Genomic DNA, 14,770 nt, shown 5'->3' with positions numbered 1-14,770 from the left:
TATGTGTTAACGCTATTTACAGACTATTGCTTAGGTGTCCTAGCTGCTGTGACATTTTTTGCAGCACACAGGAGGAGGTTAAAACCTATATTTGGTTTTGGTTTTTTACCTCCAGGGTGGCGAATTTGGGGTATGAGGATTGTGTTTACGCTTATGTTTTGATCATTTTATAACTATAATAACTATTTTTTCCTCTACCTATAACCACCGCGGCTGCAATCAGACTGAGGCTATTTAGCCCTTTCAGTAACATATTAATGGCCTGTTGATTACAGCCTTTTTTAGATTATTATTTATATTTTTTCTACTTATCTACATTTTTTGATACTGAGTTTTAATGATTTATTAAAGGTTATATTTTAAGAAACTATTTACGTATACTGTTAATATGGGTTGCTTCATATATACTCGCTCCATATAGAGAAGAGAGAGTGTTCTATTCAATTGGACACGTCTCCTCCTCAAACTTGGGGTACGAGTACTTGGTTCTACTTTTCTAATTTAACTCTTATGTCTATTGTCCTATTTGGTTTTGACTCGGCTTGTACTATCGTTCCTGTTTACCTCTCGTATCCTTTGACCTCGGCTTGTCTCTCGCTTACCTGTTCTCTCGTTCCCTCGACCTCGGCTTGTCTCTGACCATTCTTTGCTTTCTCCTTACGTTAGTCCGGCCATTCTAAGGTCCGGTATACGTACATCTCTCCTGTTCGTACTCTGCGTGTTGGATCCCTGTCCCGATCCTGACACACACATGTCATGTGTCCTTAAGGGGTTAAACATTTTAACAGGTCACGTTACATTTTAACATAGGACCCCTTATTTGATAGCAGCTTCACAAGTCTTGCATCAATTGAACTTGTGAGTTTTTGGACAGTTTCTGCTTGAATATGTTTGCAAGATGTCAGAATAGCCTCCCAGAGCTGCTGTTTGGATGTAAACTGCCTCCCTCCTTCATAGATCATTTGCTTGAGGATGCTCCAAAGCTTCTCAATAGGACTGAGGTCAGGGGAGGATGGAGGCCACACCATGACTTTCTCTCATGTTTATCCCCATAGCAGCCATTGATGCAGAGGTATTCTTTGCAGCATGAGATAGTGCATTGTCATGCATAATTGTACCCTGGTGTAATATCCTATTAACACGTAGCACTATATTACGTAGTAATGCTTATTGGACCCCGGTGTAATATCCTATTAACACGTAGCACAATATTACATAGTAATGCTTATTGGACCCTGGTGTAATATCCTATTAACACGTAGCACTATATTACGTAGTAATGCTTGCTTATTGGACCTTGGTGAAATACCTTATTAACACCTAGCACTATATTACTTAGTAATGCTTATTGGACCCCGGTGTAATATCCTATTAACACGTAGCACTGTATTACATAGTAATGCTTATTGGACCCCGGTATAATACCTTATTAATACGTAGCACTATATTACATAGTAATGCTTATTGGACCCCAGTGTAATATCCTATTAACACGTAGCACTGTATTACATTGTAATGCTTATTGGACCCCGGTGTAATATCCTATTAATACGTAGCACTGTATTACATAGTAATGCTTATTGTACCATGGTGTAATATCCTATTAACACGTAGCACTATATTACGTAGTAATGCTTGCTTATTGGACCTTGGTGAAATACCTTATTAACACCTAGCACTATATTACTTAGTAATGCTTATTGGACCCCGGTGTAATATCCTATTAACACGTAGCACTATATTACATAGTAATGCTTATTGGACCCCAGTGTAATATGCTATTAACACGTAGCACTGTATTACATTGTAATGCTTATTGGACCCCGGTGTAATATCCTATTAACACGTAGCACTGTATTACATAGTAATGCTTATTGGACCCCGGTATAATACCTTATTAATACGTAGCACTATATTACATAGTAATGCTTATTGGACCCCAGTGTAATATCCTATTAACGCGTAGCACTGTATTACATAGTAATGCTTATTGGACCCCGGTATAATACCTTATTAATACGTAGCACTATATTACATAGTAATGCTTATTGGACCCCAGTGTAATATCCTATTAACACGTAGCACTGTATTACATTGTAATGCTTATTGGACCCCGGTGTAATATCCTATTAACACGTAGCACTGTATTACATAGTAATGCTTATTGTACCATGGTGTAATATCCTATTAACACGTAGCACTATATTACATAGTAATGCTTATTGGACCCCGGTGTAATATCCTAATAACACGTAGCACTATATTACATAGTAATGCTTATTGGACCCCGGTGTAATATCCTATTAACACGTAGCACTGTATTACATAGTAATGCTTATTGGACCCTGGTGTAATATCCTATTAACACGTAGCACTATATTACATAGTAATGCTTATTGGACCCCGGTGTAATATCCTAATAACACGTAGCACTATATTACTTAGTAATGCTTATTGGACCCCGGTGTAATATCCTATTAACACGTAGCACTATATTACATAGTAATGCTTATTGGACCCCAGTGTAATATGCTATTAACACGTAGCACTGTATTACATAGTAATGCTTATTGGACCCCGGTGTAATATCCTATTAATACGTAGCACTGTATTACATTGTAATGCTTATTGGACCCCAGTGTAATATGCTATTAACACGTAGCACTGTATTACATAGTAATGCTTATTGGACCCCGGTATAATACCTTATTAACACGTAGCACTATATTACATAGTAATGCTTATTGGACCCCAGTGTAATATCCTATTAACACGTAGCACTGTATTACATTGTAATGCTTATTGGACCCCGGTGTAATATCCTATTAACACGTAGCACTGTATTACATAGTAATGCTTATTGTACCATGGTGTAATATCCTATTAACACGTAGCACTATATTACATAGTAATGCTTATTGGACCCCGGTGTAATATCCTAATAACACGTAGCACTATATTACATAGTAATGCTTATTGGACCCCGGTGTAATATCCTATTAACACGTAGCACTGTATTACATAGTAATGCTTATTGGACCCTGGTGTAATATCCTATTAACACGTAGCACTATATTACATAGTAATGCTTATTGGACCCCGGTGTAATATCCTATTAACACGTAGCACTGTATTACATAGTAATGCTTATTGGACCCCGGTGTAATATCCTATTAACACATAGCACTGTATTACATAGTAATGCTTATTGTACCATGGTGTAATATCCTATTAACACGTAGCACTATATTACATAGTAATGCTTATTGGACCCTGGTGTAATATCCTATTAACACGTAGCACTATATTACATAGTAATGCTTATTGGACCCCGGTGTAATATCCTATTAATACGTAGCACTGTATTACATAGTAATGCTTATTGGACCCCGGTGTAATATCCTATTAACACGTAGCACTATATTACATAGTAATGCTTATTGGACCCCGGTGTAATATCCTATTAACACGTAGCACTATATTACATAGTAATGCTTATTGGACCCCGGTGTAATATCCTATTAACACGTAGCACTATATTACATAGTAATGCTTATTGGACCCTGGTGTAATATCCTATTAACACGTAGCACTATATTACATAGTAATGCTTATTGGACCCCGGTGTAATATCCTATTAACACTTAGCACTATATTACATAGTAATGCTTATTGGACCCTGGTGTAATATCCTATTAACACGTAGCACTATATTACATAGTAATGCTTATTGGACCCCGGTGTAATATCCTATTAACACGTAGCACTATATTACATAGTAATGCTTATTGGACCCCGGTGTAATATCCTATTAACACGTAACACTATATTACATAGTAATGCTTATTGGACCCCGGTGTAATATCCTATTAACGCGTAGCACTATATTACATAGTAATGCTTATTGGACCCCAGTGTAATATCCTATTAACACGTAGCACTATATTACATAGTAATGCTTATTGGACCCTGGTGTAATATCCTATTAACACGTAACACTATATTACATAGTAATGCTTATTGGACCCCGGTGTAATATCCTATTAACACGTAGCACTATATTACATAGTAATGCTTATTGGACCCTGGTGTAATATCCTATTAACACGTAACACTATATTACATAGTAATGCTTATTGGACCCCGGTGTAATATCCTATTAACGCGTAGCACTATATTACATAGTAATGCTTATTGGACCCCGGTGTAATTTCCTATTAACACGTAGCACTATATTACATAGTAATGCTTATTGGACCCCGGTGTAATATCCTATTAACGCGTAGCACTATGTTACACAGTAATGCTTATTGGACCCCGGTGTAATATCCTATTAACGCGTAGCACTATATTACATAGTAATGCTTATTGGACCCCGGTGTAATATCCTATTAACGCGTAGCACTATATTACATAGTAATTCTTATTGGACCCCGGTGTAATATCCTATTAACACGTAACACTATATTACATAGTAATGCTTATTGTACCATGGTGTAATATCCTATTAACACGTAGCACTATATTACATAGTAATGCTTATTGGACCCTGGTGTAATATCCTATTAACACGTAGCACTATATTACATAGTAATGCTTATTGGACCCCGGTGTAATATCTTATTATCACGTAGCACTATATTACATAGTAATGCTTATTGGACCACGGTGTAATATCCTATTAACACGTAACACTATATTACATAGTAATGCTTATTGGACCCCGGTGTAATATCCTATTAACGCGTAGCACTATATTACATAGTAATGCTTATTGGACCCCGGTGTAATTTCCTATTAACACGTAGCACTATATTACATAGTAATGCTTATTGGACCCCGGTGTAATATCCTATTAACGCGTAGCACTATGTTACACAGTAATGCTTATTGGACCCCGGTGTAATATCCTATTAACGCGTAGCACTATATTACATAGTAATGCTTATTGGACCCCGGTGTAATATCCTATTAACGCGTAGCACTATATTACATAGTAATGCTTATTGGACCCCGGTGTAATACCTTGTTAACACGTAGCACTATATTACTGTCAGGGTGGCGGTCCGGTGTCCAGAACCCATATCTGTCAGGTCCTACACTGCCTAATGTATGCTAAAACAACCAAAAGACATATATAGCACTTACTTGCAAGAAAGGGCAGAAGCCTTGAGGAGCTGCCTGCAGGAACACTGAAACAGAGTGAATGATGGAAAACAAACGGGTGTGGCAACATAAAACAAACATTTAAATGAAACCTGGAGACTGGGAATCCCAGTGATGGATTACAGGAATGAACCCAGAAATCCCAGCATAAAGAAAACCAGACATAGAATAGAAAACCAAAAACCAAGAAAACTAAGCAAGAATAGCGAAAAGAGTACTGGATACCAGAAGCCAAGTCCAGACATCAGAACAGAGCAGAGCAGGACGTGACATAACGCCCCTCTTAAGGAGCGAACTCCGGACGCTCCAAACAGCTTCCAGGCAGAGACCAGGAATGGTGAGCGGATCCTGCAACAAAGTCCTCTTGACTTCCACGGAGGCAACGATCCCCCACCGGAAAGGCCTCCTGCATAGGAACCACCAGCAACGAAAGAAGGTCCACTCAAAAACAGAAGCATTACCAGGAAACAGGTTGTGACCTAACGCCCCTCTTAAGGAGCGAACTCCAGATGCTCCAAACAGCTCCCAGGCAGAGACCAGGAATGGTGAGCGGATCCTGCAACGAAGTCCTCTTGACTTCCACGGAGGCAACGATCCCCCACCGGAAAGGCCTCCTGCATAGGAACCACCAGCAACGAAAGAAGGTCCACTCAAAAACAGAAGCATTACCAGGAAACAGAATCAGAGCAGGTTGTGACCTAACGCCCCTCTTAAGGAGCGAACTCCAGATGCCCCAAACAGCTCTCAGGCAGAGACCAGGAATGGCGAGCGGATCCTGCAACGAAGTCCCCTTGACTTCCACAAAGGCAAGGGTCCCCCGCTGGACGAAAGGCCTCCTGCATAGGAACCACCAGAAAAGGAGCACTACTACGAAACAGGAACCAAGCATCACAAGAGAACACCTGAAGCGACCACCGTACAGCTTAGCAGATCGACCTCCTTCACGACAAAAGTAAGGAAGCCATCTCCAGCAGACTGGTCCAGATAAAGGAACTCTTGCATGCCGAAACAGGAACTAGAACAAGAAGCAGAAAAAGATGACACCTGCAGAGACCACCGAACTGCTTAGCAGATCGACCCCCTCCAAGACAGAAATCAGACAGACTGAACAGGAATGAGAAAGTCATCTCCAGCAGACTAGCAAAAAGAGTACTGGATACCAGAAGCCAAGGCCAGACATCTCCACAGAACAGAGCAGGACGTGACAATTACATAGTAATGCTTGCTTATTGGACCCCAGTGTATTACATAGTAAAGTTTATCCTCCTGTGCTTCATTCGGCGTTCGAATGCTGGCGAAACTACCGAATTTCGTCCTACCAGAATGAGCACTATATTCGAATGAATGAAATTTTGATCTTGTTTGTGCTGCGGCTGCATCTCGCAACTGCTTAGTAGATAGCTCCATAATACCGTGGGAATTATGGGCCTATCTATTAAATGGCTGAAAGATCAACATTGATTGCAGATTACTTAGTATCAGCAATTAAGGGAGAATAAAATCTCCCTTCTGCCCTTGCTCGCTATAGGGGCAGTAGGGGCATGTTTACTAAACAGTTGTGTAAAAGACCCCCTCACGCCTCTAATCAAGTCCCCCCAGTGGGGCACCTATAACAGTAATGGTGGGTACATCGACTAGGGTCCACTAACTAAATGAGGGACCTAGTGTCCCCCCCTCGGCCCCACCCGAGTGGGTGCTCTAGTCAGGGAAGTATTTGCCGCGAGGCAAACAAGGCATTTGACACTTTCCAGGGGGCGGCAAAAAACGACGCCCCCAAATACCTTGTTAGTGTGGCGGCATTCGGCTAACAAGAAATCCAGGCGGGTGGGCGCCGGTGATGGAGCACGTATTAGTGAGCCCTCTGCTCAGCTCCCTCGCGCGCTGCAGAGTGATGCCAGGAGCCTGAACATGACGTCATGGATTTTTAGCCGCTCAACCACCTGCCTCCCTCCCTGCAAGAAGAACCACTGGACCCCAGGTAAAATAAAAATCCACCTAGCACTTCCAAATGTAGGGAGTCTGGGTGGATTTAATCTAAAATCTAATGTTTGGGGGGGTTGTGTGTCTATCAGTGTGTGTGTCTGAGTGATTGTGTGCGTCTGGCTGTCAGTGTGTGTCTGAGTGATTGTGGGTGTATGTCTGTCACGGTGTGGCTGTTTGTCAGTGAGTGAGTGTGTGTCTGTCAGTGAATGTGTTTGTTTCTGAGTGATTGTGCCAGCGAGGGCGTCTGTGTCTCTGAGTGATTGTGTGCGTCTCTCTGTGAGTGAGTGTCTCTCTGTGAGTGAGTGTCTGTCTGTGAGTGAGTGTCTGTCAGTGAATGTGTGTCTGCGTCATTGTGTGTGTATGTCAGTGAGTCACTGATTGTGTCAGTCAAAGTGTGTGTTAGTTGTTTAACAGGAATAGGTGGGGCAAATGTAAATTAGGGGGTGCCCAAGTTCCATCATGCCTAGGGCAGCACAGATACTAAATAAATCACTGGCTCTAGTGACAATAGGGGGAAGGACCTATTTTCCCCCTTCCCCCGGCCCCCACCCATGAGTGGTGGGTGGGGCCCCTAAATAACAATAAGGGGGACCTATTGTCCACCCCCAGAGACACCACTCATGAGCAGCGGGTGGAGGCTCTAGTGACCATAGGACCTTTTGTCCCCCCTCGGCTCCCACCAATAAGTGGTGGGTGGGGGCCCTAAATGACAATAGGGGGACCTATTGTCCACTCCCTGCCCCCCAACCATGAGCGGCGGATGGGGGCTCTAATGACAATGTCCCCCCTCGGCCCCCACCCTGAATGTCAATAGGGGGGACCTATTGTCCGGCCCCCTTTCATGAGCAGGGGTTAGGGGCCCTTGTGTGAGATTAGGGGGGGGGGGGGCTAATTTAGGGCCTCACCCCTCCACTCATGGGTGGGGATCGAGGGGGGACACTAGGTTTAGTGGCCCCTGTGGTGGACCGCCTGGCACCCCGACTCAGTACCTCCGCCAATCTTTGCTTCTTAGTATCACCAATTACTATAAGCACCGCACAAGACACTTGGATATAACTTGGATATGAGCGGACATGTACCTTACTGCACTATCACATGCAATTTAGCTTGCTAGGAGCTGACAATCATCTCCGTTATTATTTGGCATTATACCTACTGTTATAGTGTTTCTGGGGAGCAGTGTCTTTTATACACTCTGCTTCCTATGCAGGATTTTGGCGGGAGGTTCTTACAAACCAACGCTAGGGCTATTGCAGGCTTTATTTAAGGGGTGCCCTTGAAGACACTAGCACTTAGGGAATTTTGGTAGTCAGTCCAGCTATTTATTCATCAACCTATCATTGTTGCTGTACTGTACCCACTATATACACATTGCCTTCGTCATATATATCTCTGAAGCCCTCAAAACGATACTAGTCACTTGTTTTGGACCTCTCTCCATATAACTGTACACGGTCTGGTTAAATACGCCAATACCACTAGCACAGTGCCTTTTGCAACAGTATACACTTTTTCTATTACCCTGACGACTATTCCTATTCGGTTACGAATGATCACCAGGCATATAGTGTTTTTCTGTATTTACGTTGATTCACTAGTTTCTTTATATTAATATAATTTATATAGCATGTGCCTTTGTGGTTTTACATATCTGTATTAAAAGTGAAATTGTATATCTCCTTAAAGTGGTACATACATCCTCTATCACTTACTGTCCTCTTCCCTCTTTAGGGACTCACACTCTCCTGGATATTTTACCATAGTTCCTCTTTCCATTTCTCCTGTCTCCCCCTTTGTTGTTCAGTTTTTGGTGCAATTTCCTTGCACTAGGGGTTAATCCCCACTCCGGAGATTATCTATTTTGGTACCTCTCTACCCTTAGAATTTTCCTATAAAAATAATGAGGAATCACCTGGAAATAGGGGATTCCTATCTGGTATAATAGAAATGGGAATAGAGTAATACTACGCTAACTAATGTAGCTTCATAAAAAAGAGAGAAAAGGTCAGGGTGTGAGATAAGTACCCACCGAACCTCTAGAAAGGTTACAGGGAGTAGTAGGGGCATAACCCCGGGTGGGTAGAAATACAAAAGAAAAAAGAAAATGGGAAAAAGGAGATCCACCCACTAAAGGTGGATGGAGTCCATTCCCATTTGCAAACTACTCCCTTTAAGTAAATAGTCACATAGATATGGTAAAGAACCTTTATTGAACAAATGCAAAATAATAATGGTTGGTAACAAAGTTACCAAAAGCAAAATTATAGTAATAGGTACACCGTAGAAGTGTTAAAGTGAAAAGAAACCAAACCTATTAAAAACCTGGAAAGATGCTCCTATATAGCCACCTAGACATGTATAAAGGAGCAAAATGGATGGGTATAGAAAGACCTTTAAAGAAGATCAAATAAACAGCATCCACAACTTCTAAATAAGGTGGAGACACGGTCTGATCCGGTTCTAGCAGAAAATAATATAAATACTTGCTACAATAGCATAAATAGAGGGTGGGGGATAAAAGGTGCCAAGCAGCAGCTAAAGTGTTAAATGGAAAGAGGGGTATTCAGTAGTCACTTAGTACAGGTGTCCAGGAGAGTCCTAGAGAGCCTACTGGGGGTCTGATAGATTACCCCTCCATGTAGTGAAAAGGACTAGGGGAAAACAGTAAACCTCCCAGCCTAAACTTGAGGATAAAGAGTAACACCAAGCCTGTATATGCCCTAGACTAACTGTCTAACCCACAGCCAACTAAGCTGCTGCTTCGAGGCAGCCTAATAATGTCCCTCAACCCTTAGTGCATAATAGAACCGGTATAGACATCATGGGAGCCCAGGTAGGTAAAATAAAAAATCAATCAAAGTGAATGCATCGGCAAATGCAAGCCCGACGCGCGTTTCGGCGTTTCAAAACACCTTTCTCAAGAGCTAACCAGTGAGTGATCGCTGACCTGTTTATAAAGGGATCTAAGTACTCCTCCCCTTAATAGTCCTCCAATCCATGCCTTCTAAGGATTACCGCGCTGGTCCGAATTGAGTTCACCATCCTCTCCCCAATCCGAGCCAATCCCAGCGGGGAGGGGGAGGGGCGTCTCAAAACGGGGGGCCATCGCTAAGCCCTATATATCTCGTCCATCTGCATATCGAAAACAGAAAAAGAGGAACGAGAAACAAACCCACAATATAATGAAATGCAGATGGACGCTCGCCATCCACACCATGTGTTGCACAAACACCTCTCCACACATAGACACGGCATACCACAGAAGATCCAAATCTATCCAGTCACATCAAAATAACAGGCATGTGATCGCTCCCACACAGGAGGCGAGATCTCCTGTTCACAACATGGCTCAGACACAAAGTGTCTCGTGTAAAAAGATGTAGATCGCTACTCACTGTGTGGGTAATTGTAAATGCAAATCTCTATCATGGTAAAAGCTGTGATGGAAATGCAGAGACAGTATGTTGCTCCCCTATTGGGCAAACTTATATATAATCATTCCATAATTAGTGACCGTAGAGGTAAATTATCTGTATAATGGGTAATTCCAAAGGGAATATAGGGAATGAATATAGCGATGGCAACCAAAAGGTACGGTCCCCATCAATGTGGACATTGAATGAACAAAGGGGAGAAGGGGGTGGGGGGGGGGGGGAGGAAAGAACCCTCAATAAAAACTATATATATAACGGTCCTAGATTCAAGATATTGGTGTTAAGATGTTACTACTACCAAAAAATGTGTACAGAGGGATGATCACTAATAATAAAGACACTAAATAGTGATTGCCAGTAATACAAAAATGACAGGAAAGGAAAGAGCACACAGTATATACAAACACAAATTATAAATTACAAGTTATATACAAATTAATGCTTTATATATCAAATAAAATGGGAAAAGGAAAACCCCTCATTGAGACCTCTTGGGTTTAAAGTGTTAAGTTTATAGATCCACCTACATTCTTTTTGACGTAGGATTTTGTCAAAATCGCCTCGTCTTTGTTCGCGCTTCACTAGTTCCAAGCCACAAAACCGTATATCCTTAGAGGACCCACCATGACTTTCTTTTAGATGTCTGGAAATTGGGGTGTCTAAATGTTTTTTTAGGGACCTGACATGTTCCTTGATGCACTCTTTAAAAGCCCGAAAAGTTTTACCCACATACATCATCCTGCAGCTACAAGTGAGAAGGTATATTACCCCTATCGAATTGCAATAGAAAAAGTGAGATATCTGGAAGGTCTGTTTGCCTTCACTGTTACTTATTCTTTTAGAGTCTCTGAGGATGTATCTACAAGCCACACATTTGCCACAGGCATATGAGCCTACCGGAACCCTATGTCCCAGCCATGTTGATTTTGGATTCTGTTTAATCGTAAAATGGTTGGGGACTAAGATGTCCCTAAGGTTCCTGCCTCTCCGGGCCGTTATAGTGGCTTGGGGGCTCAATACATCTTTAAGATGGATGTCCTTTAAAAGGATAGGCCAGAATTTTTGTATGGAACGTTTGACCTCATTCTAGCCGGTGTCAAAAGTCCCTATCACCCTAATCATCTTCTTAGTGATGTTTTTAAGGCAGGGTGATTCTGTCAATAGGTCCATCCTATCGGTTATCAATGCCCTTTTATAGGCCCTCTTGAGGCACTTATTTGGATACCCCTTCTCTTTAAATTGTTGTCTCAGGACTTTGGCTTTCAGTTGGAAATCCAGTACATCTGTACAATTACGCCGTAGTCTGAGATACTGTCCAGTGGGGATACCAAATGTAGCTTCATAAACATGGTCAAAGGCTTCAAGTATTAAAAGAAAAATAAAGCTTTATTCAAACCAAAACCTAAAAATACAACTGGATACAACGTGAAGAGCTGGGAAAGGAGGTTCTCTCTCTCTCTCTCTCCCTCTCTCTCTTTTTCTCTTTCTCTCTCTCTCAGATAAAGCTTGGCTACAAAGGTATAGAGATATAGAGGTTGGGAAGATTCACTAAACAGTGAACTTGTAAGTGATCAAATAATAGAGAGCCATAATAAAATGTAGGAAGAGGACAGGTGGCGACACGTAATATACTCCCAGAAATGAACTAGTAGAATAAGCAGTGGATAGAGTTAATACCTATGTAGATGTCTTTAGCTGTGAAAGATAAGGTATCAATAATCCACCTTAAAAAGGGAGGGGGGTGGGGGGTAAATAGCAGACAAACAAAGCCAATGAAAAACTCCCACTTGCTAAAGTTCTGAGCCCTAGATCTCCCAGAAAACTCCTTCGTGGGTGTTCTAAGCTAATAACTGAGTATTATTATTAGAGCTTGTAGTATTCAGTTTTTTATACCAGGTTTTTGAAAATCCTTGGCTGATTTACTGCTGCCACTTGTTATAATTATAGTGCGCACCTATAATACTCAATACTACATATACTGTGTGAGATAATGCCTACTGGATCCATGCCCTGGACCCTAGGTGGGTACCAGATTGGGGCCCCTCTTAGTGCCCTGGTGTGCGTGTGGTGGCTGAGTGACTGACATGAGCACTATAGCATATGTTGTCATTGTAATGTTATATTACTTTGTCATTGTTTAATCTCTGATCCTTATTTTTTTAACCCTTGTAGGCCGGATCTGGTTGGACAATGTGATATGCTCTGGGAGTGAGAAAAGTATCATTGACTGTAATTCGCGAGGGTGGGGTAACAGCGACTGTACGCACGAAGAGGATGCTGGTGTAATCTGCAAGGATGAACGAATCCCAGGGTTCATTGAGCCAAATACTATAGAGGTAAATGCACTTTTATACAAGAGTTCTAGGACAGAGTGAGTCCCTCCTACTGCAGGGTGACAGACAAGAAGGGAGCTATGGGACACACTCTGTCCCTCCCATTGCAGGGTGACACAAACAGAAACAATATGATAGGCATAACAGACATGGTGGGATGAGACACATGACTCGGAAGTTGACTTAAATGGGTACACGTTATTTAGGAAGGAGAAGGAAAACAAGAAGGGTGGTGGGGTATATTTGTATGTCAACCATGATTTAAAGCCAAATTTTAGGCATGTGGAGTGTGACGAGGAAAATGTGGAAGCTTTATGGGTAGATATCTGCTTGGGGGAAAAAAGGGGAAACCAACTATTGGTTGGGATATGTTATAAACCACCAAATGTAAATATTAATGAGGAAGAACTGCTGTTAGAGCAAATTGGTGAAGCTGCAAATTGGGGTAACACGTTAATTATTGGAGATTTTAATTACCCGGACATAAATTGGGATAGAGGAACTAGTACTTCAGCTAGGGGAATCAGGTTTTTAAATGTGTTAAAGGACACCTTTATGTCACAACTGGTACAAGGACCAACTAGAAAGGATGCTTGTCTGGATCTCGTTAGAACAAACAATGTTAATCTTTTAACCAACATTCAAGTAGGGGAGCATTTGGGAAATTGTGATCACAATATGGTAATTTTTCAAATAAACTCAAAAAAGCAAAAGCACTTGGGGTATACTAAAACGTATAATTTTAAAAAAGCCAATTTTAATAAGATTAGGGCAGCTCTACAGCATATCGACTGGCATAAACTCCTTAGTAATAAAAAACACTGAGGATAAGTGGAAACTATTCAAACAAATATTAGAAAGGTACATTTCACAGTATGTACCATTGGGTAATAAATATAAAAGAAACAAATTAAAACAAATGTGGCTTGGTAGAGAAGTAAAACAAGAGATTAAAAATAAGAAAAGGGCATTTAACCCCTTAAGAACCAAACTTCTGGAATAAAAGGGAATCGTGACGTGTCACACACGTCATGTGTCCTTAAGGGGTTAAAGCATTTAAATTGGACAAATCAGAGGCATCCTACATAAGATATAAGGAAGCCAATAATACTTGCAAAAAGGCAATTAAAGTGGCTAAACTAGAAAATGAGAAATTGGTCGCCAAAGAATGCAAAACCAACCCCACATTTTTTTTTCAAGTACATCAATTCTAAAAAACAAAAAATGAAAGTGTAGGCACACTGGAAACAGAGATGGGTCTGTTAGTTAATGAAGACCAGGAAAAGTTAGACATTTTAAATAACTATTTTTCTTCAGTATATATTAATGAGGATCCTATGGCAAGAGTGTAACGGCACCACGGGCATAAAAGGGGTTAAAAGCCGTTTCAGGCAATTCCTTCCATTGGTTTAAAAGTTAGGTCGAAGTCCTTTGTGACCAACTGAAGCATGGCTTTCCAGCCCAAACCTGTTCCACAGAGTCCTCTATCCTGGAGATAATTGGCTTAACTGGGTGTGGTAAGCCAACTATCTCCAGGTACATAAAATATCTCTATTCACAACAACAGCAAAAATACACAAAAATACATAATTCCTATCATACTGAACAGAACCCCCACACGATGCTCTCTATTCCCTGCACTTCACACTGCCGCTAGGGGTCTGGGCCGACCGCCCAGCATCCCTGTAGCTCACCCTGCCGCTGGGGAGGGAGGATGCTGCTCTCCTCTCCCTGCGGGGCCAGTGGAGAGACCTCGGTCCCATCTCTACTGGCCAGCTGGAGGTCCTCCCAGTACACCTCGACAATATCCTCCCAGCTGAAGGGCTCTGGACGATGCTCTCCTGCTGGGTATCC

The 14,770-nt window shown here is 41.6% G+C and overlaps 1 protein-coding gene across 10 annotated transcripts in view; it reads left to right on the top strand.

The window, feature by feature from the left end:
• LOXL3 (lysyl oxidase like 3) overlaps nt 1-14,770 on the top strand; it is a 337,537-nt gene that overhangs the window by 111,929 nt on the left and 210,838 nt on the right. For all 10 annotated transcript variants that reach the window (XM_063457482.1, XM_063457481.1, XM_063457485.1 and 7 more), the window contains exon 3: nt 12,756-12,919. In XM_063457482.1, coding sequence (XP_063313552.1) covers nt 12,756-12,919 — 164 coding nt within the window. The remainder of the gene's footprint in view (nt 1-12,755; nt 12,920-14,770) is intronic.

The sequence above is a fragment of the Pelobates fuscus genome, chromosome 6 (assembly GCF_036172605.1).
Source record: "Pelobates fuscus isolate aPelFus1 chromosome 6, aPelFus1.pri, whole genome shotgun sequence".
NCBI lineage: Eukaryota > Metazoa > Chordata > Amphibia > Anura > Pelobatidae > Pelobates > Pelobates fuscus.
Note: the sequence above shows the minus strand (reverse complement) of the source record. Positions and strands in the feature narration are given on the sequence as shown.